The sequence below is a fragment of the Pantherophis guttatus genome, chromosome 2 (assembly GCF_059756535.1).
Source record: "Pantherophis guttatus breed Tessera chromosome 2, ASM5975653v1, whole genome shotgun sequence".
NCBI lineage: Eukaryota > Metazoa > Chordata > Lepidosauria > Squamata > Colubridae > Pantherophis > Pantherophis guttatus.
In genome coordinates this window covers 98,323,141-98,349,795 of record NC_142064.1, presented here as the reverse complement: position 1 = coordinate 98,349,795, position 26,655 = coordinate 98,323,141, and the positions used below count along the sequence as shown (strand labels likewise).

The 26,655-nt window shown below is 37.3% G+C and overlaps 2 protein-coding genes across 3 annotated transcripts in view; one reads left to right on the top strand and one right to left on the bottom strand.

Annotated features, from left to right (window-relative positions):
- The window catches only part of ANP32B (acidic nuclear phosphoprotein 32 family member B), a 41,229-nt gene extending 35,468 nt beyond the window's left edge, over window positions 1–5,761 (bottom strand). Inside the window, exon 1 of the mRNA XM_034410814.3 lies at window positions 3,891–5,761. Coding sequence (XP_034266705.1) covers window positions 3,891–3,944 — 54 coding nt within the window. The 5' untranslated portion in view covers window positions 3,945–5,761. The remainder of the gene's footprint in view (window positions 1–3,890) is intronic.
- Window positions 5,762–13,834: 8,073 nt separating this feature from the next.
- HEMGN (hemogen) lies at window positions 13,835–22,219 on the top strand. Of its 2 annotated transcripts, none has more exons than XM_034410808.2 (4): window positions 13,835–14,009; window positions 16,529–16,622; window positions 18,549–18,802; window positions 22,003–22,219. In XM_034410808.2, the coding sequence occupies exons 1-4, from the start codon at window positions 13,928–13,930 to the stop codon at window positions 22,101–22,103; spliced, it is 531 nt and encodes a 176-aa protein (XP_034266699.1). In that variant the 5' UTR covers window positions 13,835–13,927; the 3' UTR covers window positions 22,104–22,219. The 2 variants fall into 2 exon arrangements, with proteins under 2 accessions (XP_034266699.1, XP_034266700.1); XM_034410809.3 differs by having other exon boundaries at window positions 13,838–14,009; window positions 16,529–16,610.
- The last annotated feature ends 4,436 nt before the right edge of the window (window positions 22,220–26,655 follow it).

Below are 26,655 nucleotides of genomic sequence, written 5' to 3'. Positions count from 1 at the left end.
CTCTGTATCTCCCCTGTAAAAATATTATTATTCCTCTTTGACTAGTTTGGGAATTTTGCACTCGCATACCTACCTAGTTTGAATTAGATAATAATCTGCCCTTCTATAAGCAAGTCATTTCAATCAGGCATGCAGAGCATGAAAATTAATTGGCTCTATCTGCCTCAAATGCATAAAATTCTATTTGCATGAGCCTGTGACATCCCCCAGTACATTTTTGGGAACTGTATTCAAATGATAGAACTTCATTTTGCAGCTGAGTTTATTGCTGGCTCTCATGTATGTAAACACTGTCGTCCCCCACAAACACAACTAATAATAATTAATGTAGATTCCACAAGTCTACGTTCTACTCTAATATTTTCTGTGTGCCATGGATCATTCATTCAAACACATTTTTCCCATAATAGAGTTAAGCCTGGTGTGGAATTAGGCTTTCAAATACAGTGTAGTTAGTTGAGAAATTTAAACATTCTATATGGATTATGCTTTGGATTTCAAAACTAGAATGGATTAAAAAAAGACATAATTATTGGGTTAAAATCTTGCACCAAGTTACAATTACACACTAAGGTTACAGTGAAATCACACCTCACTATTTGGGAACATCTCTCATTCATCCAATGTGTCTTACTTTCTATTGAATAATTTTAGGGCTTCTGCTTATTTATTACAGAAAACTTAGAAAACTTCAAAGTAAGGAATGTGTAAAAACTGTTCTTTTTGGCATACATATAAAATTTATTTCTAGCAACATAAAAATCAGTTCAGTCCAGCAGGCCACTTTCCTTTTATTACGAAGAAGACTGCATTTGAAGTTAAAAGAGGACATACAGAGGCCCAATTTACTAATATGCATATTTATTCATTTATGCACTTTATCTCATGAGCCACTTATCTCATGAGCGAGGGACTCTGTGCAGCGTAAACCACTAAAATAATTATCATTAACAAACATTAAAACTTAAAAAATCTATAAAACGGTTAAACATTTTGCTGGTATACAAAGTAGACATCTAAAAAATTATGTAATAAGATATGAGATAATAAGGAAATTAAGAATATATTGGAGAGATTTGTTCCAGAAAGTTCTTAATAAAGCAGTCTAGCGCCTAACTTATCAAAGTAGAAGCATCAATTTCATATCAATATTCTTTAATTCCAATAAATAACCTTCCCCATTTTTGGTGAGCAATGACAATCTGGTTAGATAATTCTATGTAATCCTTAACCAATACAGTCAATTTCTGCAGCCACAAGGCTTAAGTGTGAAAATCACCAAACATCTTCCCATTAAAAGAAAGCATACTAAGGATTCTATCTGCTCATGCCAAATTTGGTCTAGCCCCAAGGCTGTCTAGTATTACAGCAGAATGCAGGTTTCTGCATAGATAATTCTGCAGTGAATTCATAAGGGAAAAAAATGGAACAACAAAAGATGTCCAAAATTTGTTTGCTATCTTTTACTGCTACCATTATATTGTTTATATATAATACAGCACTGACTGCCTTTCAACTGTTATTATATACATCCTATTTATTTTAGCAGATAAGAACAACCAATTCATGTTTCTTTTTCTAGTCAAGTAATTTTATGAAATTAAAGGAAGACTGCCTGCACGTTCTGAGTAAACTTTCAAAGTATATCAAACAGAGGCCAAATTCAGTGCTAAGGAAGCAATTAATAAAACTACACATTTTTCAAACTGTTAAATCAGCACCGAATATACAGTACACTCCCATAATCAGTTTCCAAACAAGGTATTTTCAAAGTTTGAAATATGATAATGCATTTTGAACTAAACTGTTATAAAATTATCAGTGTAAGAAAGGAATAGTTTGCCCTTTACTAGACACCATATAAATACCTATTGATCTTTATAATCAAGTTCTACAAAGTTTTTAAATACATGTGACAGTCATACTGAATTGTAGATGTTTTTTTCATATTTACAAATGTTTATATAAACATTAACAAAATATTATCTGTACCACTTTAAGAATATTGCAGTACACTTTAAAATAATTTGGCAAATTATTTAAATATAAATACTCATATTTAAAAAGCCATCTACTTTTTTAAGGGCCCTAAATGGAATATGGTAGTGGCTGAATTATTAAGAAAACCCTTAGCAACATTTAGTTTGATAGATATATATATTCCAGCTTAATTTTGTACAATTCAAGATGGTACAGATAGTGTTCCCTCTTCCCATTATGTTTCAGAGTTAAAGAAAGTCATCATGGTTAAGTTAACCGCAAGTATATTATGTTAAAGAATACTATTCATCTCTTCAAAGTATCCATATGTGAAGCAAAAAAATGAAGATCAAAGGTGACTTTGAAGAATCTTATTTCATTCCAAGTTTAAAAGAGAATAATCCCTGTCTACAGGCTCTTTTGAGCAGACTTGAAACTACCTTGAGCTGACAGATGCTTAAGAATGGAGTAACAGATAGGACAATTTTAAAATACTTGCCAGAAATGGCCTCTAACTTTAGCTGGAGAAGCCAAAACTCAGCAGATATAAACTTAAGAGTATAGAGTAGTGTATGTATAGAGTACTGTATACAGTACAAGTATGTACCTTGTTTATTTTCTGGGATACCATGCTGGTTTTTGTTAATATTTTTAGGCAGACAAATGTTTTATTAGGATACGAGATATGAGACATATTGACAACTTTTAGTTCCTGCCTTAAAATAAACAAGTGAAATGTACAGGGTTTTTTTTTCTGGCATCAGAGTACAGATGAAGACTGTTGAAAAATATAAAGGATTAAAAAAAAGAAGCAACAGCATGGCTTAAAGTTCAGATATGCCAGGAAACCACAGGCAGATTAAAAAAAATAAAGGAGGTGATACTAAAGTCTTTAATGGGTACTATTTTACCAGGACGATTGGACCAGAAAAGTATGTTCGTGCTCTGAAGTCTAGTTAGATTATTTTTAAATAAAGATCCCTATTGAATATAAATATCCTACCATAGATTGTTGAAAGATAATGTATGGTAGGATATTTATATTCAATAGGGACCTTTATTTAAAAATAATCTAACTAGACTTCAGAGCACGAACACACTTTTCTGGTCCAATCGTCCTGGTAAAATAGTACCCATTAAAGACTTTAGTATCGCCTCCTTTATGGCTTTTTCAAAATTAGGCTGCAAAAGCCCTCCGAGGCCACCTCGAGTGTGTCGCCACTGAAAACGCACCATCACAAATCTTTCAAATTCTGCCACGGAGGCCACCAGAGCTTAGAACTGGGCGAAAAGCACCTTCCCTTTGACGATGGGTTAAAGAGAAGAAGTTTTTGGCGGGAAGACGGTTTGGTGGGGCGAGGGGAATTAAAGAGGCCGCGCGCGGCCGGCTCTCTGCAGCTTGCGGCCCGTTTAAAGGGGAGGGCGCAAGGCAGGAGAGAAAGGCACGAGCATGAGCGCGCGCGCGCACGGCCAGAGGCAAACGGACGCGACGCCGAGAAAGATCGCGCGCCCCTGCTTCCACGCAACGGTTGCCCGTTTAAGAGGGGGAGAAACGCGCGCCGCGGGCGGCAGACGAAGCAGTCGCTCCGCGCACGCGGGCCACCCTTCGCTCCTCCGCAGCGGGAGCCCACGCTCGCGGGACCGACGCAGCAGCAGGAGCAGAAACATGGCGGCCACGGAATCCCTTCTCGAGTCCGTCAGACGTTCGTTTGGCTCCCGCAGCGGCCGCCCTCAGTTGCTCTTTCAAGAGCGCGCGCCCCCCACCCCCACCCTCCGCGTTTTAAAATTTAAAAAACCAGCCCGCTTTCCCCGGGCCGGTTTGCGCGTGTACGGATGGCGAGAGAACAAGCTGTGTTGAAAAGGGAGGACGTCCCCGGCTGTTTCCCATTTTCCCGCCCAGGCTGGCTTACATCCGGCGGAGTCAGGTTTCGTAACTCCAAGTGGATCCGTTTCTTCATGTTCATGACGGCGACGGGACGAACGGGACGGGCCCGAGTTCAGGCCCTGCGCTTACAGTGCCGAGTCAACTCGCAGGGAAGCGGCGGAGGGGGAGTTGCAGCCTGGCAGGAGGAGGAGGAGGAGGGCGGGAGCGCTCGGCGCCTCCTTCGTTTGCGACTGCAGTTAAATTGGCAACGGGGCCCTTGGTTGGAGTGAGCCGAAGCAAAGCGACGGAGTGGCCGCCAGGAAGCGCAGCGGAGGCGTAGAAGAGGCTGCCGGGAACGTCCTCGTCCAAACCACACCCTTCTCTCCTTGCTGACAGTAGCGTCGTCCCAGCCACTGCGGTCTTTCTCCGGTGGCGCCGTATTTTTACAAGCGATGATTGTTTTAAACCCTTTCCTGATTAATATTCCCCCTCCCGAGTTTCTTTTGACCAAGCATAACGGAAGAGTTAGGCTCTCAAAGGTCCGTAATACAAGCCCAAATGCAACAAATAACGCCAAATGTATCCAGGAGTGGTGTTCCTTTCCTACGTGGAAAATAAGGATGGAGTTTACATCGGACTTTTCTCTGAATGTTCTGTGTTTAATCTTCGACATACGAGCCCTATTCGTGGATGAAGTACAGGGCTGATTTTAAACATTGCACAAAGTTCTTACTAATAGCCCCAATTATAGTTTGTTGGATTAAAAAATAAGAATCCTAAACATATCAAAATGTAGCCTAAAAAATGGAAATTGACTGTTCTGAGTAGTTACCTAGTGACTAGTCCAAGAATGTTTCTCTCCTTTCATAAATTTTGTATTGGCCATTGCTTTTCTCTTGCAGTCCTCATTTGTTTTCCCATAGCTTTGATCTTTTTTCCTCCCAAGTACAGAGATAAAGGGTAGTTACCAATAATATTGATTATGTGTACTAGATTCATTATATTATTAAAGCAGGAGAAAAGAGATGGGGGACTGTCCCTATAAATTTACTGAGATTCGACAGCATAGCTTCCTACCATTTTGAGATAGGATCCAGCTGAAAATTATACCAGGCATCATAAATTAAAAATAAATCCCCTCATATTTCATATACTGCACAATTTGAAATTATTCCTGTTATCGTCATTAAAAGACAGGCATTTGGCAGAACTTGTCATTTTAAATCTGACCAGGTAGCAACTTCATAATAGTAATTTTTTATTTATTATTCACCCGGTTGATTGATGAGTACAAGTGGTTTTCTGTCATACTTGGTAGTCTTGTTATGCCTTCTGGGTTTCTGGAATTTAGAGATAATTTATGGGTAACCCAAGGATGTTTATTTTTAATCTCTTACTAATTAAATCCCATGTTTATAACTAGACTGCTCATATCTTAAATATTTTGATAGACATGAACGGGCATTCTAACCACTCATTCAGAGTTTGGGTGGTGTGCAAATTTAATAATTAAGTGAACATTGTGATCTTACGGTATTAATGCAATGATGCAAGGTTCATTTAAATACCATATTTTCTTTTACCAGATCATTTAAAATGTGCATGTTATTTGTTAATAACAGTGTAACATACACAAATCAGTTAATGATATTTTCCTCAACATGGAGACCACTGATACTTTTAGGCAGCTGCAGTTAAATACACTGTTTGCATTTGCGCAGCACAGTAAGCCATAAACTAATAATCATGTTTTATACTTATCGGTTGTGTGAACCTGGCCAATGTAGTACTGTAGGTTTATTAATCTGTGAATAATATGAGCCCAGAAAATGGAATTGAATAAATCATAATTCAATTAACAATTATGACTCCAGGCATATGTCTTCCTAGTGAATGTCTGACAAGGAAAAGACCCAAACCCAAAAAACTAGTCCAACAACTGTACTAAAAGTCAAAAGCCAGTTTGAACAATATTTAAAATTACTTATGGAAGGACAATAGCCAAGGGCGTGTGTGGGCAAGTTGTTTTAAAAGACAAGGCTACCACAATGATAGTCTGCTTCGGAATGCTGATCATTCCCTTCGTCAATGATTATACAGGGCAGGCAGATTATATTTGGGGGACATGATTCCTAAGAATGTACCTTGGATGAAATAGCAGAAAATATACCATCCAAAGAATTTTTCTTCCTTGAAAACCAGCTAATTTATCCTTTGGGCTTTTCTATTGCTTATTGTTTTTGAAACAAACTACTACCTGTTAAATGTTTACCTTACAAATTGTACTTTCAGGATGAATATAGATCAAATGTGTCTCCACAGATTTGCAAATTGTGTTCAGACTTACATCTTTAAAAAGCCCTGTACTATATAAAGTGTAGTATTAATCACACAACTTGGAGTATTTACAGTACTCCATTTATATGATGTCATAACACTTCTGTTTCAACAGCAGGTGATGCTCGTGTTATATAACTATATGTTCTTGTTATAAAAGAAATGGCTGAATGTTATACTATTAAGCAAATGGTTCATTTTGAGTAGCTTGTGCCAGTTATATTTTATTAACAATAATTAAAATAAATTATTTACATGGCCACTAATAATTTTTTAAGAAAAAACATATGCCAAGGTTCCAAGTAACACCCCCAACAAAAAAAGACACTGAGGCTGAAAGTTCCTCAGAGTTCCATTTTATTAGAGATGTCATAGTGACACATCTGGGAAAACCCGAATCTGAAAGCTTCCGGGTTTTCCCCACCCAAAGGAAAGTCAAAGTCCCTTCCCCTGCACCCACATGTCCAGCACATAGTCCAATCAATCCACTGTCCCAACTGGAAATGCCTCTCAGTCACGCCACTCCAGGTGCAGGCTGAGCGTCCTTGGCTCCCAGAGAAAAGAATGTTATTGGCTGGTTCATATTTATAACAATTGCAGTGACCTGGGGTCATGTAATCATCTTTTGTACCTGACAAGCAAAGCCAATGAAGAAGCCATATTCACTTAACAAACATGTTACTAAACTGCAGTGATTCACTTTAATAACTGTGGCAAGAAAGGTTATAATATGGGGCAAACTCACTTAACAAATGTTTCACTTACCCACATAAATTTTGGGTTCAATTGTGGTTGTAAATTGAGGACTACCTGTAACCCAATCACAAACCACAAATGATGTAATGCCTGGGAGAAAAGGCAGCTTTCTAGAAGGGTAGGATTCCTCTGCATAAGGGACGGGGTGGGGTGGGGGTGATTCCACAAAGTAAGCACAGCTATGGAAAAGCTTTCTAGGTCCCAACAGAAGGCAACATTTAAGAGGGGACCTGGAGTGAGTGTATCCAATGCAATCCAGTGGGGGAAGAGATCTTGAAGATACCCTATAGTGATATAGTATATAGGGCTTTAAAGACGATAACGACCTTGAATTGTACCCATAAAGAAACAGGAAGCCCATGCAGCAGCCATATGCAGCATGGGCAAGCTGCAGAGCACCCAGAACTGTGTATACCACTGCATTCTGCACTAGTTGAATGCAGTTGCTGAATGATCTTCAAAGGCATCGCCATGTAGAATGTGTTGTAGCAGTCCAATGGGGAGTGACTAGGGCATGAGTGACCATTCCTGGTGAAATTAAATGTAACTGGGACACCCAAGTAAACCTGCACAAAAGCTTCCTGGGCCATAGCTGCCACCTGTTTCTTGAGCAGGAGCTGTGAGTCCAAGTGGACCTCCAAATAATACAGCAATTCTGTATGAAGGAGTGCTATCTCATCTAGAGTTAGATAGTAACTCTTCAGATCCAGAAACCCAGAGTCACACTGTCTTGCTAGGGTTGTATCCCATCTAATTCCTTCCCATTCAGATCCTACAACCTCCAGGTACCTGGTATGCATGTAAACTGGCATCACCTGTCTGGCCTGGGGCAGAAAGGCACCATTTTAGATCATCAGTCTTGGTGATACTCCATCTCAAGCTATGGAATGAATAAGGGGGACAAAAACTATTATGTCATCAGCCCATTGATGATACTTGACTTCAAACTATGGAATGAATCCACCAATTCACGTAGATGGTAAACATAAGGGATGAGAGAACTAAGCTTTCAGGTACCCAACATGAAGAACATAGAGCTTGATTTCCCCCCCCCCAACACAGACTGGAACTGTCCATGGAGGAAAGAGAACTACTAGGATGCTCTAGGATGCTCTACTGCCATCCCCCCAAACCAGTTCAAAGTGATATGGCTTTTGATTATATTGAACATTACCAAGAGGGCTAAGATGGATGCATCACCATCATGCCAAGTCCTCCAGAGATTGTTCATAAGCATGTTCGCTTCTTCCAAATTATTTAGCAATAGCACTTAGGCTTATGTACTGCTTCATGGTGTTTTACAACCCTCTCTAAGCAGTTTACAGAGTCAGTATATTGCCCCCAACAATCTGGGTCCTCATTTTATCGACCTTGACAGGATGGAAGGCTGAGTCAACTTTGAACCTGATGAGATTTGAACTGCCAAATTGCAGGCAGCTGGCAGCAGAAATAGCCTGCAGTACTGTATTCTAACCACTGCACCACCACGGCTCATATCACCCCTTTCAACAAGCTTCCTAAAAAAGAGAAAGTTGAAGAGTAGACAAAAGTTGACCATCCCAGCTAGGTCGAAGAATGCCCATTTGAGAAGAGGATGAATCACTCTCTCTTTCAAGAATCATCCTTTCCCACATGAAGGCTTGGACTCAACCACATTTCACCTCCTGGAAAATCTTAACCAACTAAGAAATGCATAGGTACAAAATAGAGATGACACAGCTCACAGCCACTCTCGTTGCAGGACAAATGTATAAAATAATCTTAGGTTTTCCTGCTTCTTTTATGAGAATCAGATGGTCTAAAAAGAGCATGTATGTTTACCCGTATGTGATTAGAAGAACTCAGAATGTTCAAGTCCCATTTCAGTTATTTCTCTTTAATTATCACTGCCCAGTCCTTCGTTGACCTGGAAAATCTTTATTAAACTTATAACTTGAGAAAATGATGCATATTACTTGCTAGATGCTGCATCTAATTAGAGGTTTCTTACCATAGTCTGTAAATATCCTTCAAGACTGGCTGTGTTTACATAACATACTGAACCACAATATATTATGTGTGGTTACATGTGTTTTGATTTCAGTCAATGTATAATATAAATTTAGAGGGGATAAGTAAGCCAGGATTAAATTAGCCACAAGTATTGTATAAATCGCTATTATTGAAAAATTGGATATACCAATCTTGTATTTTTGCACTATTTGGCCTTGTTCATAAACTAGGAAACATTATCTAATTTAGCCTGTCGTTTTCAATATTTTGCTGGGTCATACTTATAATGTACTTATCAGTTTTCAACAGACTTTAAGAACTCACCAGTTCTTGCTCTACGTTTTTAAAAGAGTTTTGTGCAGATTATTTGGAAAGCTTTAGGAAGTATAGTGTATATCTTTCTGCTATTTCAATGCTGAATTTTATATTTTTAGTTTTAAGAGGTATCAACAGGCTATATATGCATTTTATATTTACCCATGGTTAAGCTAAAACATAGTTTATTTTCTGGGTTCCTTTAACAACACGGGAGCAAAAACTAATCAAAATTTAGTTGGTATGAACTTAGCTGCAAATAGTTAAACATTTTAAAACTTGATAAAATTTAGCATAATAGGAAGTTGTCCTAGCATTGACTAAGAAAGATTTAAACCCACTGAATGATGGCTGGGTTCACACAAAATGCATACTTCAATTATCCATATGTCTGTTCTGCAAACTTCAAAATATTTAGGATTAGGAATTAGATCATTCTGGCATTCAAATAATCAGGTTATTATTAGTCAAAGCACTTTCATTAGATGTGACATTATTGCAAATCCAAAATCCAGATAGGTTAGCAGCCTTAGCCTGCCCAGTCTATTTGCCAAGAAAATAAGATGAAGGTGCAGAATCTGAAAATTCAAAGTATATCATTACCAAAGTTTTTACCAACACTTACCAGCCTAAGAAGACATTTCCCAACAAATGGACTGCAGCACCCATACTACATAGAATAGAATTTTTTATTGGCCAAGTGTGATTGGACATACAAGGAATTTGTCTTGGTGCATATGCTCTCAGTGTACATAACAGAAAATTCACTGCAGTTTACTTAAATAATGAAAAAGGGTCATTCATATAACAAAGACTTTCTAGCATTGTGTTTCAAGGGCTCTTGGAATACTTAGAAGGGTTGGAAGAAATAGACAGGAATTCTTGTTCTCCATTATGGCATCCCTTAACCTACTTAATGTTGTAGCTCAATGATACATTGAGCTACAATCTAGCAAACAAATTTATCCTAATGCATTGTCTGGATCTTTCACGAGAATTATGTGGAAAGTGAAGATTTCTCATGCAAATGACAATTTCAGGTAAAGAGACTACAATGTAGCTTAATAATAGCATTTCCCCCAAATGTTTTCTAAAGCTACTGTTTTGATGGTTAATGTCTGGATATTAGAGCAAACCACAGCTTATTAAACATATCTCAGCTGGGTTAATATACCATACATAAACAGCAGTTCACAATGCTGTTTATAAACAGCTGCTATATTTATTTTATATCTATATTATGATCACGATGTCTTGGTTCTCATCTTGTGTCAAACCATAATATGTTTTATATGGCTAGAGTAAGAGTAAATCTTACTGTGAGGCGTGTAGGGAGAAAATGTATGTTACTGTGTGAGAGATTCTAAATGAAAATCAAGTATCTGATTTGAAGCATATATCCCATATCCAGGGGTGAAATGCTACCGGTTCGGCCCGGTTCAGCCGAAGCGGTAGCGATGGCAGCAGGTGGTTCAGAGAACCGGTAGTGTTGGTGGTGCGAGGCTTTGCCCACCCACCCAATCGTCATTACTTCCTGGTTTTAACCAGGAAGTAACATGTTTTTTACCCTCTGCGCATGCGCAGAGGATCCGCACGCGCATGTGACGTGGAGCGTGCACTTCCGAACCGCTAAGGAAGGTAAGTAGATTTCACCCCTGCCCATATCTGCCATGTATATGTTTTTTTTAAAATAGTTATTTGTCTTTTCCCTTAGCTAATTTGCTTTTCTGTGAAATCCATTTTGGATTACAGTTTTACAACAATGTCTGTAGCACTTTTCTCAAATAGTAAAATAGGACTGCAAAATGTATTTGTCTGCCGCCAAAGTTGGGATGAGTTCCTTCACTCTCAAGGCAACCTTTTCCTTTTTTTCAAAAACAATATTAAGTTTATAGTTTTCATATAGAAAGAACATACAAAAATACTGTGTACATAATTTCTTTATAACAGGGAAATATTATTGCTGAGCTTTATAGAAATATTTATTTTATCGGAAACAGTGATAGATTTCTTTTCTTACCTTAGATAACTTGAAAAGTTATGAAATTCTAGCCTCCCAGCTGATATGTTTATAAACGTTTATAGCAACAAAAGTAAGCAATAGGTCAGTGTTGTACCCTAACATTCCAAAGGTAATGTACAGTATAGTGTTTAAATCACTTAGGCAACCCAAAACAAAACACAACAGTTCAGCCTTTTGATGTACAGTATGACCAAAATGAAGTACTTAAGTTGAATGACTCAACTCCAGGAGCTAACTATTAAAGAACTACTGTAGCGTTAGCAACAGATATTTCTTGAATTTCCGTAACATTGGCACATAACTTCTGTACTGTATCAGTTAAAATGATAAACATAGTTTGTGGCTTGGAAGAAAATTTTGAGTTCTCCATCCCTTCTGTTAAAAATACTAATAACTCTACCTACTTTCCTGCCAGCAATAATAAGAAATTAGAAAAGCAAGCAGTGTTGAAGCAGCAGGCAAGATTGAACTGGTTAATGGTACTTCAAATAACTTCAATACAATTCTTCATATTAATCTTGGGCTAATAAATTGTATTGAACAGAACTGCCATTTGTGAACATTTTGATGTTTCCATGGATTTAATTGTTCTATAATTGATGTGGCTTATTGGTGGCATTGTTTCTGTCTTGATATTGTCATAAAGGTTCTTTAATTGTATTATTTTATCTTTCTACTTCAAATCTTTCTACACCACTTCAAGGATCTACGCTGACAGGAATCAATGGTACTATCTGTAGGCAAAGCAGGATATAACAATAATAGCAGTGTTTGTATTTCTGTTCTATTCATACACAAAGTGCAGTGTGATTGGTTGAAGAAGATATTAAATTGATCAAATAAAATCAAGGAAGGCCGATCCATTTGTTGCTTTTGTTGTAGAAATTAGACACAATAGTCTTCTGCTTTTTTCATTAATCATACAGATACAGTATATAGTTGCTGCTGTTGCAACTACTTAGTCTCCCAGCAGTCTGACAAATCTGTTTTTACCATTTCAGTCTGCTGGTAAGTACTCATATGGCAGAAATGTTTCCACGTTTTTTTTAAAAAATCTTTCCACATAAAAATGTGAAAAAGAAAGATTCTATCCTGGTCATTTGTCTGATATGATTAACCAAAGTTTATTAAATAAGCAACCATTGGGATTTTATGCAACATAATTAAACTATAAACTGTTTTCAAATTTCACATGTTATGTCTTAGCTTGATAACAACTAAGGCTATGTATGAGAAATATATGTAATTTCTTTAGCTAATTTCTTATCATAGAAGTTGGTTACAACCAAATAATATAAAGGCCTGTAGGACTTAAAAATTAACTTAAAAAACTTCACTATCTTTGTTTCACTACCTCTATATGAATAAGTACTCCCTGTTTAAAAAAGTACTAAATGCTTCTGATGAAAACTTATGCCATAATAAACTTGCTGATCTTGAAAATGACTGAAGATTTTGTTGTTGTTCAAGAAAATGTAATGTGGGGAACTGCATCTAGTGCCATAATAGAGTTAAGGATTCCTTCTCAATTAATTGAAGCCTGCAGTTTTTGGCTATGAGTGCCTTGCCTCTGCATATCACAAAAAGCAGGAGGCGCATTTAGTTCCTTTTACCTCCACCCTTCTCTCTTGTCACTTCTACTCTGCCCCACCTTTTTAGAGCAGTAAAATAATCTCATTTAAGCCCAAGGGAGGTGTCCAAAGGACAAGGGAAAAAGGAACTCCCAATATTAAAAGGTAATACATATCAAACATTTTACAGAGGTACATTTCAAGCATATGGTTTAAGAAGAGGTGGGGGAAAAGTGGAAATTAGGCAAACTAAGAAATGCCAGTGTTTGCAACATAACCTGGAGATACATCACATTTCAGTTATTTATAGTATTAACTGCAAAGTTTGATGTGAATATAAAATGTATACAAAGTTTGATATGAAAAACTAAAGGAATTTTTCCATTGCAGAATCTTCTTCAAAATAAATTGCTACAATGTAAATGGGCCAACTGCTTCTATTTATTTAGCGTATATTTTTAGAATTGTACTAATCCCTCCCTACAAAATAAAAATATATTAAAAAAATCTCAGGAGTATTTTCTCATTTAGATTCTCTTTAAAAAATCTCATTTATTGGCATATTCTCAGAGAACAGAAAACTTAGGGCAAGGGATCATCTTTAAGCAAAGTGCATACAAATATATACACACATAGATCTGAACAGATTTTTTCCAGAGAAGTATTCTTATTGTGTCTAAATGCTGCTTGCAATTTTATCTAATAAACCGTTCTTTCCAAAGCTGTTTGAGGAGGTAATTAGTTCTAAATGGTGGGTAAGGATGTTTTTCCAGGAATTTCCAAACGTGCAATGTTTGAAAAATGGCACATTTCTTGGATAAAATAATTATTTCACAGGAGGAAAGTGTTTGGAAATTGATATGCCAAGCTTTTAGCATCAATATAAACACCTTTGCAACTTGATAAGAAAAAATAGTATTAACATAGCCATGTCCATGGCAGATAAGATGTGTAGGGCGGGTAATCTGTTTCTTTTTTTCCCCTCCGTTTTGAAAACTCTTTTTGCACTAAACCATTAGATGCGTTATATGATCCTATGGTGGAGCTCAGCTCCTTTTTCTATATAAATATTAAAATAAACTGTTACAGATGGCAAGTTTAGAAAAGGATCATTCATACTCTGAAATGTCACAGCAACCAGAGGCCACACCTGAAGAGTATGCAGTTGCAGGTAATGCAAATTATTTTGGGAAAGGGATTGCTTTTTGGGAGACAAGTTTGCATTTTTTCAAGAATTACCTGTCTCTGATCCTTGCCCCTGATAAATCTCTGTTCTTATTTTGCTTTTGTTGAGTAAACATTGGGAGGATCTTCTGCAAATATTGTTTGTGTGCATAGCACCTTTAGGCTTCAAATAGGTTAAAACAGAAGCAAAATGTTAAACATAGCAGAAGGTTATCCCCTCTACTTTTAAACAGCTTTAGACTTGGACTGAGATGATCAATTTGGATCTGGATCTTTAAGCTCACTGGGTGATCTTAAAAATTCCTCACCTGATTTATCTTGCAAGGTTGCAGATGTAGAATGAGGAAGTACGGGATATAAATATGGATCAAGAGAACACTGATTCGTTCAAACTGCTTCCACATAAAATGTTCCATCTGTCTTCATCCTCATCAAACTCTGGACAGTAACCCAACCTTGGCAATACCTAACAAATGTATATCCCTTTAACATTGTTTGCTACAGTGATGCAAATGAAAAAGACCCAGGACATTTGCAAAGGAAAATCAGAGACCAAGAGAAATACTGAAGTATGTCTACAGTAAAGCTAGCCACCAATTAAGTCAAGGGAACAGATGCAAGCATTTTATTTCAAGTGTCAGGAAAGATACGCAAATTATTACTTTATTGCCTTGATTTTATTGCCAGGGAAACAAAGAAGCATTGATGGGATTTTCTGCCTTAGATACAAAAATAATTGTTGGATGCCATGTGTATCTTAACTTAGGGAAAGGTTGGTGCTGTTTTATGTTCTGCCTCAGGCAGCCAAATGTCTTAAAACTATAGAGAGAAAATCTCTTTACATTGCAAGATACTTGGTGCTTCTCTCACCATCAAAGGCTGGAGGATAGATTCATTTCATGCATAGGGAAACTTCACTTGCTGCTGAAGTGGACATTATGCATAATATTCCACATCTGGATTGAAACAAACATTTGTGACTTGCATGAATCCAAAGCACAGAGAAACATCAGGAGGCAGACGTTAATAAATATGCTGATGCAAGGGTTTTTTCTTTGTTTTACGGTAGAGTCCATTTAAGGTAGATGCCCTTTTAATACTTATATTTGAATACCATAAATATACTGGTAAATAAATAAAACTTGAGGTGTCACTGAAAAAACTCACTGCTGCAGCTAATGTGCTTCTATTACAAGTGTGGAATTAATTTATGTCATGGGTATAGACTGCTTTTCCTCTTGATAGCCTCATATTATAATAACATTATGAACAGATTTTAATGAAGGAGAATCAAGTAGAAATGTCCCAAATTTTGGGGAAACCATTACCTGAGAAAAATGTTAAAAAGTAGTTATAATCCAGACATACTTATCTTACATGTGTCGTGCATCTGTGTCAAAGGCAAATGAAATCTAGATTCTGTCGCAACTAGAAAATTAAGTTGTTACCACATGTCATAGCTTTCATATCTTAACTGATTACAAAATATCATCCTATAATGGCTATAGAAAGAGGTCCTTATAGATTGTTTTCAACAACAACAACGAAGGAAAAAAGGGGACATTTCCCATTGTGAGATTGGTCAAGTTGAATATTACTCACATAAATGTTGATACCACATAGAATCTGACATGCCCAAATCAACAGGCCATACTATAAGCTTTCTTAAGGTTGTTCTGTATATGTTATCTCCAACAACAAAAAATGTTTCTAAGTTCAGAATTCATCATCAAGCAAAGTTCTACCTCAGGTTCTCATTCACTGTTTGGACAAAAGTGTCTGATGTCATTTCTGTAATCTGGACAAGATGACTCTTTCTGCTGTCATTTGGAGTTGCGATAGGTGGGTCAAAAGTGACATGCAACACTGCAAAATGCACCAGACTTGTTTTTAATGAAATGAATTGTGCTGCCTGCTGTAGCAGGTTGCATTACAATGTAAGTATAGCTAAATGGACAAACATAAACATAGACTGCATACAATTATATGAAGATACTATACCTAGAGAATGAAGCTTTAGTGTTTTAAAAGCTTTGGCTGCATAATTGTTTACTGAATTTTGCATGCTAAAATAATATTTTAACACACCCAAAATGGTTTTAACAAGGAAGTAAAATAATAACTTTCATTCTGATTGTGACTTACCATGATGTTACTATTTCTCTGGCTTGTCTCAGCAAATTTTTTTAAAATTTGGAGACAAAAGATGAGCACAATCCTTCAGCCATTATGGAAATATTTAATTGGAATAATGTTGACTTTGTGTTCATGTAGCCAATTAAATACTTATGGGTTTTCAGAAACCTTCTCCTCAACCATCATGCAAATATTCATTGTAGGCATTTAATTTTCTAAACAGAACAAAGGACCCAATATATTCCGTTGTAGTTGCTGAAATGTTTCTGCCATTGCTTTATTCAGCATCTATTCCTGCAATATCAATTTAGATTTCTTAACAGCTTAATTTCTTAGCATAATTCATGCAACTCTTGTTACTTCTTGCAGATGTTGGCATTTCACACCGTTTGAGAGACAGAGAACTTCTCAGAAAAAGAAGAGCAGAAGCAGAAGAAAAAGACACTCAACAGTGGGTTCTGGGGTAAATTAGGACGGTGACAAAGTGATGTTTATTTTAGAGATAAAGCAATCTGCTGTGATGTGTTTGTTTGCACATAGCTTTTAAAAGGATTTTTTATGTGTCTAAATAACGACACTGACATTACTTTTGCTCTCATAAAAAACAAATTAGTCACATTTAACCAAAGTTTAGCCAAAATTGGTACAATAGATTTCTCTTCTAAGAAAAATAAGAAATCTTTTTTGTTTTTCCTCATATAGAAGTCTCTCCTAATGTACCTTATAGAGCTACCCTTTTTCTTTGCCCATATTTCATTCCAACTCAAATATTAAAAGTTTTTGCTTATTCCATTCCTAGGTAACATGCCATCCCCTTTTGTATCCTTGAAACTTTTGCCCATCTCATTTTCAAACTGACACATACATATTCACACAAATGGCTGGAATTGAGATGATTCTGAAAATGCATCTGTTTTACTTAGCTGCACAGCAGCATCTATTGAATCTACTCTATGTCCAGGAAACAGAGTTATGCAGTTATTACCCTAGGCCAGTGATGGCTAACCTTTTTGCCGCCTTGTGCCAAAAGAGGGGGGAGCGTGGGGGGGTCCTGCACGTGCGTGCCCACACCTACAATTCAATGCGCCCCATCCCCCCATGCTTGCATGCGCAATGCCCACCCCCGTGCTCCCCCTGTTTTTGGCACGTGGTAGCCTGGTGGGCCTGGTAGGCCCGTTTTTCGCCCTCCCCAGGCTCCAGAGGCTTTCTAGGAGTGAAAACGGCCTTCTCCACCCCAGTGGAGGCCCTCTGGAGTCTGGAAACGGCCTGTTTACCAACTTCCGGTGTGCCCGGAAGGCCCGAAAATCAGTTGGCCTGCGTGCTCAAGTGCGCTGCAGCTGAGTTAGGGCAATCTTGCATGCCTACCAATATGTCTCCCCGTGCCACCTGTGGCACGCGTGCCATAGGTTCGCCATCACAGCCCTAGGCCAATAGAATAGATTTGCAACATTTAACTTATTTACATTTAAAATGACTTACATTTAAAATAACTTATTTTGCAATATTTCATATTTGGCATCATTTATTCTGCTTCTTATATTGTAGAGGTATGATCAAGGAGCTATAGCACATACAAAAAAAACCCCTTTGACCATGAAGCTATCGTTTTTGGCTTCTGAAATTTCAATAGACATATTTTTGTGTCATAAATGGTAAAACCTTGTGTTAGGGTCTGTGTATTTATGTTTGTGTGTGTTTATGTATCTCCCCATATCAAAGTATGTTAAGTTGCATCTATATGTAATGTCAGGTTGTTGGGGTTTTTTTTGGCCATTGTACAATATCCTTGGAAGATAAAACTTTGAGATGGTGATCAACCAAGTTTTTATTTTTTTTGCAGCTTTTCATTGTTGCTGCAGCTACTACCAACCCTTTCCACCCACACTATATTTACTAAGTTTATTTTTTGACCTGTGTTTACCTAATAACCACATAAAGGAACCCCAGCAACGAATGGAACTGTTGGGAGAACTATGTGAGATAGGCAGCCATATAAGCCCAGAAAGAAAGAAAGGAAGGAAGGAAGGAAGGAAGGAAGGAAGGAAGGAAGGAAGGAAGGAAGGAAGGAAGGAAGGAAATAAATTAATTTTGGGGAGAAATAGATTGAAGATAAAAGTCAGGGACCCCACCACCTTTCTTTATTGCCCAAGCCTTCCTCTGCTGCTTGGGTATGATTATGGCTTTGAGTTCTGCAGGAAATTGAATCACTGACCAGGATGGGTTTGCTCATCTTGAATGGAAAAAATGCTGAATAAATAATCTTAACAATCAAGCTGAGAATTTTAATGTGATTCAAGAAGTGAGTTAATGGTTTAGTAAAAAGGCCCTTCAAAGCAATCTGTTGGGTCCTAGAATTTATAAATTGATTCTTATGTGTACATTTGCCTAGGGAGCAAAAGAGACACAAACGAGCACGGAAAGGAAGAGCAACTGGAAAGGGCCGAGGCCGGCGTCAGACTCCACAACCAGAACCACAACCAGAATTGCAGTCAGAGGAAGCTGAGAGTCATGAAACACAGGTGACCGCAGTGGAGGAGAAAGCTGAAGTCACTCATGGAGTCCATGAAGAATGCTCTGTCCCTCTGGTGGTAACGGAAGAGCTGTATTCCCAAGAGGAAATAATGCCGTCTGTTTTCAGATGTGGTAAGTTCTGTAATTAGCAGCCTTTGAAAATAAAAGCTCTTTTAGTGAGAAGTGTATTATTTAACCTCAAGGAAATTTAGTCTGGATGATAAACAAGGTCTCTGAAATAATTTTGGAGAACATCTTCCCTGTCCCTTTCCATGGTTTTTCAGTTGGATCAGATAAAGAGTCTAGTACAAATGTGTCCAACCTTGGCAACTTTAAGACTTGTGGCCTTTAACTCTCAGAATTCCATGCTGGCTGGGAATTCTGGGAATTGAAGGCCACAAGACTTAAAGTTGCCAAGGTTGGACACCCCTGGACTAGTAGCTATCTCAATTTAATTACAGAGCAAATAAAGTACAAGGGTAGTGGTTCTTTCTGGATTATTGAACAGTAAGGCTCCTTAGATATAATAAGAGGAAAGCTGTCATATCTGATCTGCAAAAATTCTGAGGACCATCAGAGGACAACAAAGAGCTGTCAGCTGGTGATCATCTTTTGCAACTCTTATTTGGTAGCCCTAGTTTAGAGTTTTGCCAGGACCGCTAAATTTTAACTTAGCCAGCTTTCCATTTCTTCTATCATTGCAGTACTTATGTTCCCCTTTATTAATTTTGGCTGAAAGGACAACTACAACAATATCAGGGCAAAATAATAGATTAACATTTATTTAATTAATTGATTAGTTCATTCATTCTGTTTGCATAGTCACTCATCTCACTTCAGTGATTCTGGGCAGCTCTCAACAATTAAAACAGTACCCCAAACAAAAGACACATTAATAAAAAAGCCTATAAACATACAAACTGTCAATAAGACTGGATTAAAAATAGAAAAACAATCCTAATCAGTGGCAGAATTCAGTCTGGATCCTGCTTTCTGCACAGTCATTGAAGAGGCTCTCCTCTATCACTAGATCTTCAAGTATGGTGGCAAAGTCATATTTTCAAAGCCTTGCTAAAGGCCAATAAGGTTGGGGATAATCTAGGCTGCAGAGAAATGACATTACAAACGGCAGTAAAGGCTCTTTTTAGATCCCATCAGATGACACTCCTTTGTAGACGGGACTGGTAACATGCCTCTCCCGTGGGATCTGATGAAATACCTTTTTTTTTCGGAGTATAAGACGCTCTGGACTATAAGACGCACCTATCTTTTTTGGGGAGGAAAAAAAAATCTGCCTCTGCCTCCCAGCAATTTTCTTCCTTGCAGGAAACAGCGAACAGTCTGCTTTAATTTCATTTTCAGTACAGCCTGATTAGCACAAGAAAAAAAAATCTGCCTCTGCCTCTGCTTCCCAACAATTTGCTTCCTTGCAGCAAACAGCAGAGGCCCGCGCGGCAATAGGCAATGGCAATCCCTGCAGCCTGAAACAGCTAAGGGTCGGGAGGCCAATCCAACCGACAATCAACTGCTTGTGCTAATCAGGCTGTGCTGAAGCTGAAATGGGCTGTTTCCTGTTTGCTGCAAGGAGGTAAATTGCTGGGAGGCAGAGGCCAAAGGGTGGGGGCTGGCGGGTGGGCGGGACTACATTTGATGTATAAGACGCACCCAAATTTTCACCCTCTTTTAGGGGGGAAAAGTGCATCTTATACTCCGAAAAATACAGTAGGTAGATGTAACCAGGGTGAGGCGGTCCATCAAGTATACAAGTCACATGCCATATAATGCTAGTGTATTGTGTATATTTTTAATGCTTTGCTTGGGATATTTATATTTAGACTAGGAAAGTGATATGGAATATTTCCCCCCTCTAGCATTCAGAACCTTCCACATGTGCTATTGAAATATACAGTAACTGTATCACTGATCTGATGATATGTCTCTTGCCTCATATGTAGTCTGGCCATTTGAGTGTAAGCTCACTTAACAAGGTAGAAAATACTTTTAATGGAAGTAACAAACTCTAGTTCTTTCCTAGAGAGTTAATGAGGAGTCTTAGGAAATAAAATAGATGTACAGGTGGTCCTCAATTTACAAATGCAATTAGGACCAGAAATCCTGTCATAAATTGTTATGGTCATAATTTGAGGCACTTCCAGTCGAGTTTTCTGCCCCTTTGTGCAAAGGTCATTAAGCGAACGCTACACTCATTTGAATGGGCATATTTTTGCTGAAAAAGGCCAAAAATGTAAGAAACTGAGGGGGGGAGGGGACATTGTGAACCATGGTCATGTGACTGCGGAATGTTGCAACCGGTTGTAAAACTGACTCACCTGACAGATGGTCACACGTGTGTGTGTGTGTGTGTGTGTGTGTGTGTGTGTGTGTGTGTGTGTTGCGACCATTTATGATGGCCAAGGGTGCTTTGTGGGATGTAAAACACCCATTGGATGGCTGTCATAATGTTGTAAAATGACCCAATCAAAATATAATTGGCATTGTATTTTAAAATAAGATTACATATTAGAAAAAGAAGTCTATAGTCTGTCCTGTAGCTGTAAACTAGGCTACTGCTTTTCAGGTTGAGGGAGAATTATGGCATTGCCTGTGTTAAAGTAAATGCAGCTTTCAGTTCAGTTGGTTTCTTTTTGTGTGATGGGAGGGGGCCTCCTCTCATGCCTTTCCATAAGTGACTTATGCCAGCATTGTCAAAATATAATTCTGTATTTTAGTGTGATTGAGGTGGTTCTGCCATCAAAGACTCTTATTCATTAACTACTGTAGTCCAGCTTTAATGGGCAGAAGTATTAAAAAGACGGTTTTAATACCTATTGTAATTTATTTTTCCTCATTGGAGCCCTTTTTGTGCTTGTACACTTTTACTTTATTTTAAGATTTGAATGTAACCTTTTGTTTTATTGAAAAATCTCTAAGGGGATTTACAGGGAAATAATCACAAATACAATGGTGTGAAAGTCCATAAAATATTTAAAGTAGCTGGTGCCTTAGGTAGCAGAGAAAAAGCATCTGGCTGATATATTGTCTAATTTTTACCTTGCAGACACTGTACTTGTGAAAACTATTGGTTTTCATAACAATAGTATTTGGAGAATTGCTAATTTTAATTCTTCTTTGCTTCTGTTACTATGAATATGTCATCATTAATAAAAAAATTTGAAGACGTCATTTACTGTAGCATCAATTTGGGAGTTGATGTTTCACTCCTTTTTGCTTAGATAGTTAATCTTGGTTATAGTTATTGCTCAGAGACATCAGCATTATTTAGACTAAACTAATAGAAACATTTGTGATACCTTCTTTACTCTGCCTCCCAGCTCACCACCCAGGACTAGAGGAGACACCAAGACCAGAAGGCTCAGAGGACCCCCAGTCTTTGGAAAATGATCACTTGGAGCAAGATTTATTTGGCTTTTAATTGAAAAGTTGCTTGTGGATAATAATTGTTCCTTATTCAATGTGGAAAAGCTGTTAGGCTACATGATACCTGTCATTCTTGTGTGAGCAATAAAAATCTGGTAGCCTTTGTTGTAATTTTCCTGCAATTTCTTCTTTTTGAAATACCCTGTGAGTGTGTCTTCCTTTGGAGGATTCAGCACAGGGGATTTTGTATTTTTTTAAATGTTGGGTTTACTGACCTATGTTCAAATGAAGTAGCTTCTTCATCTAGTATCTTTAACATGTCTTAGCCTGGATGGATCATTATCTTCAACCATGATGATGGAGGACAAGGGTAACTATCATCCAAGACATTGTGTAGCTCCAGGCTGGGAAACTTTGAAATAGAGACAAGCAGAATGCCTCTGCCAGATAGCAACCATCAGCCTTCTTCACACTGGAAAGGTCTAGAAGGAGGCATTTTGCATCCATCTACAGGTGCTTCGTCTGCTTATAAGTAATGCGTTAGAACAGGGAAGAACAAAGATGAATAATAACAGGCAAAGACAGATACCTTCCCAACATTTTTTTTCTCCTCATGTTCCTTATTAGTAGTCATTGAGGACGTGAATGTTTGTGCTACACCATTGTGTACTGAAGATGGGACCTACATGACTGAATGCACCACTGTTTTTTTTTCTTTTTAATCCCTTCACAGAATTAACCAGGAAACAATAAAACAATTATTCTCTCTCATTCATGCAAGTTTTTAGGCCCATCTCAGAAGCAACTCCACCAATTTATATACTTCTGTCATTTCCCACAATTATTATTTTCAAATAATCCACTGAGGGGGAAAAGTCAAACTACTGTAGGATGTCTTTAGACCGAAAGCACTTGGAATTCTCTGTTTAGAACAATCTCTATATAAGGACAATGGGTTTTAGCCCTATAGTCTTCTTTTTCCTTTTATATATAAAGTATGTGTTTGAGACCATGCATGTGGAGCCCGTAACAGGGACTGAGTAGTCCATATGTACCTATGCAGAGTAATATAATTACACACATCTCCTGCTTTGCTGATTTCGCCTGATAATAATAAAAAGAAATATAGGCTAGTGAAACTCCTTACACTATCGACATTTTTACTTCACAACTCTTAAAAGTAGCTTGAAGGCAATCCATGGTCAGCGTTTGAAACAGATGGATCTGGAGCTTTGGAAATGTTTAAAATAATTACTATTGACAATAGTAAATAATTACAACAATAATAATAGTAAATAATTATTATAATTACAAATAGTAAGTAAATAATAGTAAAAAAATAATTACTATTGACAATAATTAAGTCAATTTATTGCGGAATTTCTTGTCTTAGTATGTTTGCTTTCTGTATACCCTTCAGAGACTTTGGTAGTGAATGGTTTAGGAAACTAATAAATCAATATATATTTTATGAATTTGAAATGTTTTGCATATTTCTATGATCCACAATTGTCTTTGTACCAAGAACAAGCCTAGAAAATTGCTGCCTTGACTTGAGCAACTGGAGGTCCTACAACAATCTTGCTCCTCTCAATGCATCTCCACTCCCTACAAAAGGAGTTAAAGAAAGAAAAAAAAAAGGCCAGGAGCCTAGTAGAACTTGTCTCCTAATGAAGTGAATGTGGAAATAAATTCTTGCTGGTTTTACTTCTGTTCTTTCCACTATTGAAGGAAAGCTGCTAAATTATTAAACCAGCATTAACCTCGAGGGACCTGAAACTCAGGAGCCAGGAAAAAGAATGAGACAAGAGTTCCATCCAATGGTGACATGGAGTTACAGCATCTAAAGGCAACATTAACTGTTAATGCTGACTTAATAATACCTGCCCTTGTTGAGGTTTCAATTAAACCATATCTGAACTGGGAACAGCTTTTCCTTGATGCTGATATCATGGAGAACTGAAATTGAGGCCCCCTTTCAAGCTAGCACGGATTATACAAAGAAGTGACCTAAATAATACTGATTTTTAGGTTTTACTGCAGAGAACAAACTTCAAATTTCTACATTTTTAAATTACCGATGCAAGGTAATTTAATTTAAAAGAGTTGCAGAAGTCAAGCACCCACGTAGCAAATTTAAGGAGCATTCTAACCTTAGAGCACAAAGCAGAAATCAAGGTGATGCTTCCATTACTAAAATTTAATCTGGTGCTCCTTCCTTCTTCTTTTCTTTTCTTTTTTAATTTTGGCAGCCTAATTTACAGAAGGAAAAAGGCTTTGGTTAATTGGGTGGGATTCGAAAACCTTTACAGATCTATTATCAATTACCCAAGATTTCAGCAAGTCTGAGTCTGCTTTCTGTCTACCTCTGCCTTGGTTCATTCCGCTTTTTGTTCATTTTTATTTTAGTGCAGTAGTTTTCCAATTGTTCTGGGGAATGGACGGGAATGTTCCTGTAGACTAGAAAAAGCAGAAACATCCGTCTAAGAACAACTTCTCCCCCTCCCTGCTGTTTTTCATCTGCAATAAACATCATTATTCAGGGACTTCCTAGTTCATGTGATAAAATAGTTTGGCCCATCACTGCTCACCATTCTGTATGGATGGAATCCGTGCATCAAAGCATTCTCCAGATCGCCTCTCACGTTATATGGGCTCTTTAGCAGAAAAGTCTATGCTTGCATAATGAGCTCTGATAAAAAAATGGATTGCTTCCCTAAGATTCAAACCTCATCAAAAGATCTTTTCAATGTTTTACAAATTATTAAATGAATGGAATACAATATAATTTACTGCGGTCTAAATTATCCCAGTGGAATTCTTTCTCAAACTGACTTTAAAATAACTAAAATAGTTTGCTTACCCCAAAATAAGACATCCCCTGATAATAAGCCCAATTGGGCTTTTGAGCACATGGCAATAAGGCCAAGTGCTTATTTCAGTATTCAAAAAAATATAAGACAGGGTCTTATTTTTGGGGAAACATGGTATTTGCATGCCACAGGGAAACAAACTGCAGATTTTTTTGTTATAGAAAACTTAAAATACTAGAGACAAAATACACAATAGATGAAGAATGTAAACTGCAACTGTTCTCCCATCTTGCAGCGTAAGGAGGAAAATTCAATCCTTTTTACTATGCCGTTTGGCTGTAAAATTTACACCTGCACAGCATTATTTTTAACACAAATCAATTCACCTAGTACTAATGAAAAATTAAAAATAGGACTATGGGAGTAGCAACATATTTAATTTAGTGTCCATCTTGAGCCACACATAAAGCCTTGGACAAAGGCTACCTCACTTAGTAGATCATTATCCTTTTGTCTTGGGTTCTTTCTGTCTTTTCCAGGTAGAGGCATACATATAAATAGATGCAGGGCTGAAAATACTGCGAAAAAGACAAGCCAAAGAACAGAGCAAGAATTGTTTGAAGGCTACAAGAACATTCAAGGTTGCTTGGGAGATGTAATTTGTTGGTACAGAATCTGATAGTATTTTAGCAAAAAGAAAGTTTTCAAAATTCTTATATAAAACAGAATTCCAGAACTCCTTTGTACACCTTTGCACATTGCTTGGACAACAAAGCCAGAAATGCAATTGAATAAAAGAGGTATCAATTGGTCTGTGGTTGAAGAAAGTATCTTCATCTCAGCTGTATAGAACTGGCAATAAATTCAAGCAATTCCCACCCTTTTTCTCCTTTTACCAAATTAATTCGGTTTCTATACTGAACATAGAATTAACATATGAAAAACAAGTGCTATCCAAATTACTGGTGGGAACCGCTAACTTCAAAAAAAAATTAGACACATTACACAGATGATGTTTCTCTCTAGGGTTTTTACTAAATGAAATCCATTTTCATAAATGCTTTACCTTAGAAAATCTATACAAATGCTGGGAACAAACAATAGCAAGAATACGCTGAATTTCGTGCCCTTCTTCTAAGTATCCAGAGGAACCTAATTAGCCACTATTTCTTAAAGAATGCTGAATTATGACACTCTTAGTCTAACCCAGTTACTCAAATTTATCATCCTGAAGGAATGACTGTCTATACCATCTGACTCAAACTCTGCATGTGAATCATATGAATGTTATGGTCCAAAATTCATTTCAAAACTATAGGTGCATGTCAATAGAAATTGAATTTTAAATGTTTTCTGTGTTAAGAACTTCCTATACATAGAACATTAAGGAAAGACTCATTAGAACTTTCTAACTTAACAAAGCTTAAGATTTCTTGCAGCTTTTACATTTGTGTAAATATTCAAATGTTTGCTTATTTATTTAATCTGTTATTACCCTGAATTTGCAATAACTCATTTATAATAAGTTAATCTCTCTATTCCTGAAGTCTGAAATGGTACAGCCGTTGTACTATGGTTGTACTATGCGATTTATAGGGACGTGTGGTATTAGTCTTGTTTGGATTTTGAACAACTTTCAGCTAATGGGAGTCCTGATCCCTATGATTCTTATTAAAAAGCTAGTTTTTTGATCCAGGATTGCAAGACGATAACCTACAGAATTTTACTGATTTTACTTTTAATAATAATGTACAGTAGTAAATTATATGGATTTAGCCATTCATTTTACAGCAA

Bases quoted from the DNA above. Each gene is read 5' to 3' on its own strand.
- HEMGN (XM_034410808.2), top strand. From the start codon at position 13,928: ATGGCAAGTTTAGAAAAGGATCATTCATACTCTGAAATGTCACAGCAA. The intron at 16,623-18,548 runs GTAAATTAGGAC...ACATTTGCCTAG, and splicing joins ACTCAACAGTGGGTTCTGGG to GGAGCAAAAGAGACACAAAC. The intron at 18,803-22,002 runs GTAAGTTCTGTA...TCTGCCTCCCAG, and splicing joins GCCGTCTGTTTTCAGATGTG to CTCACCACCCAGGACTAGAG.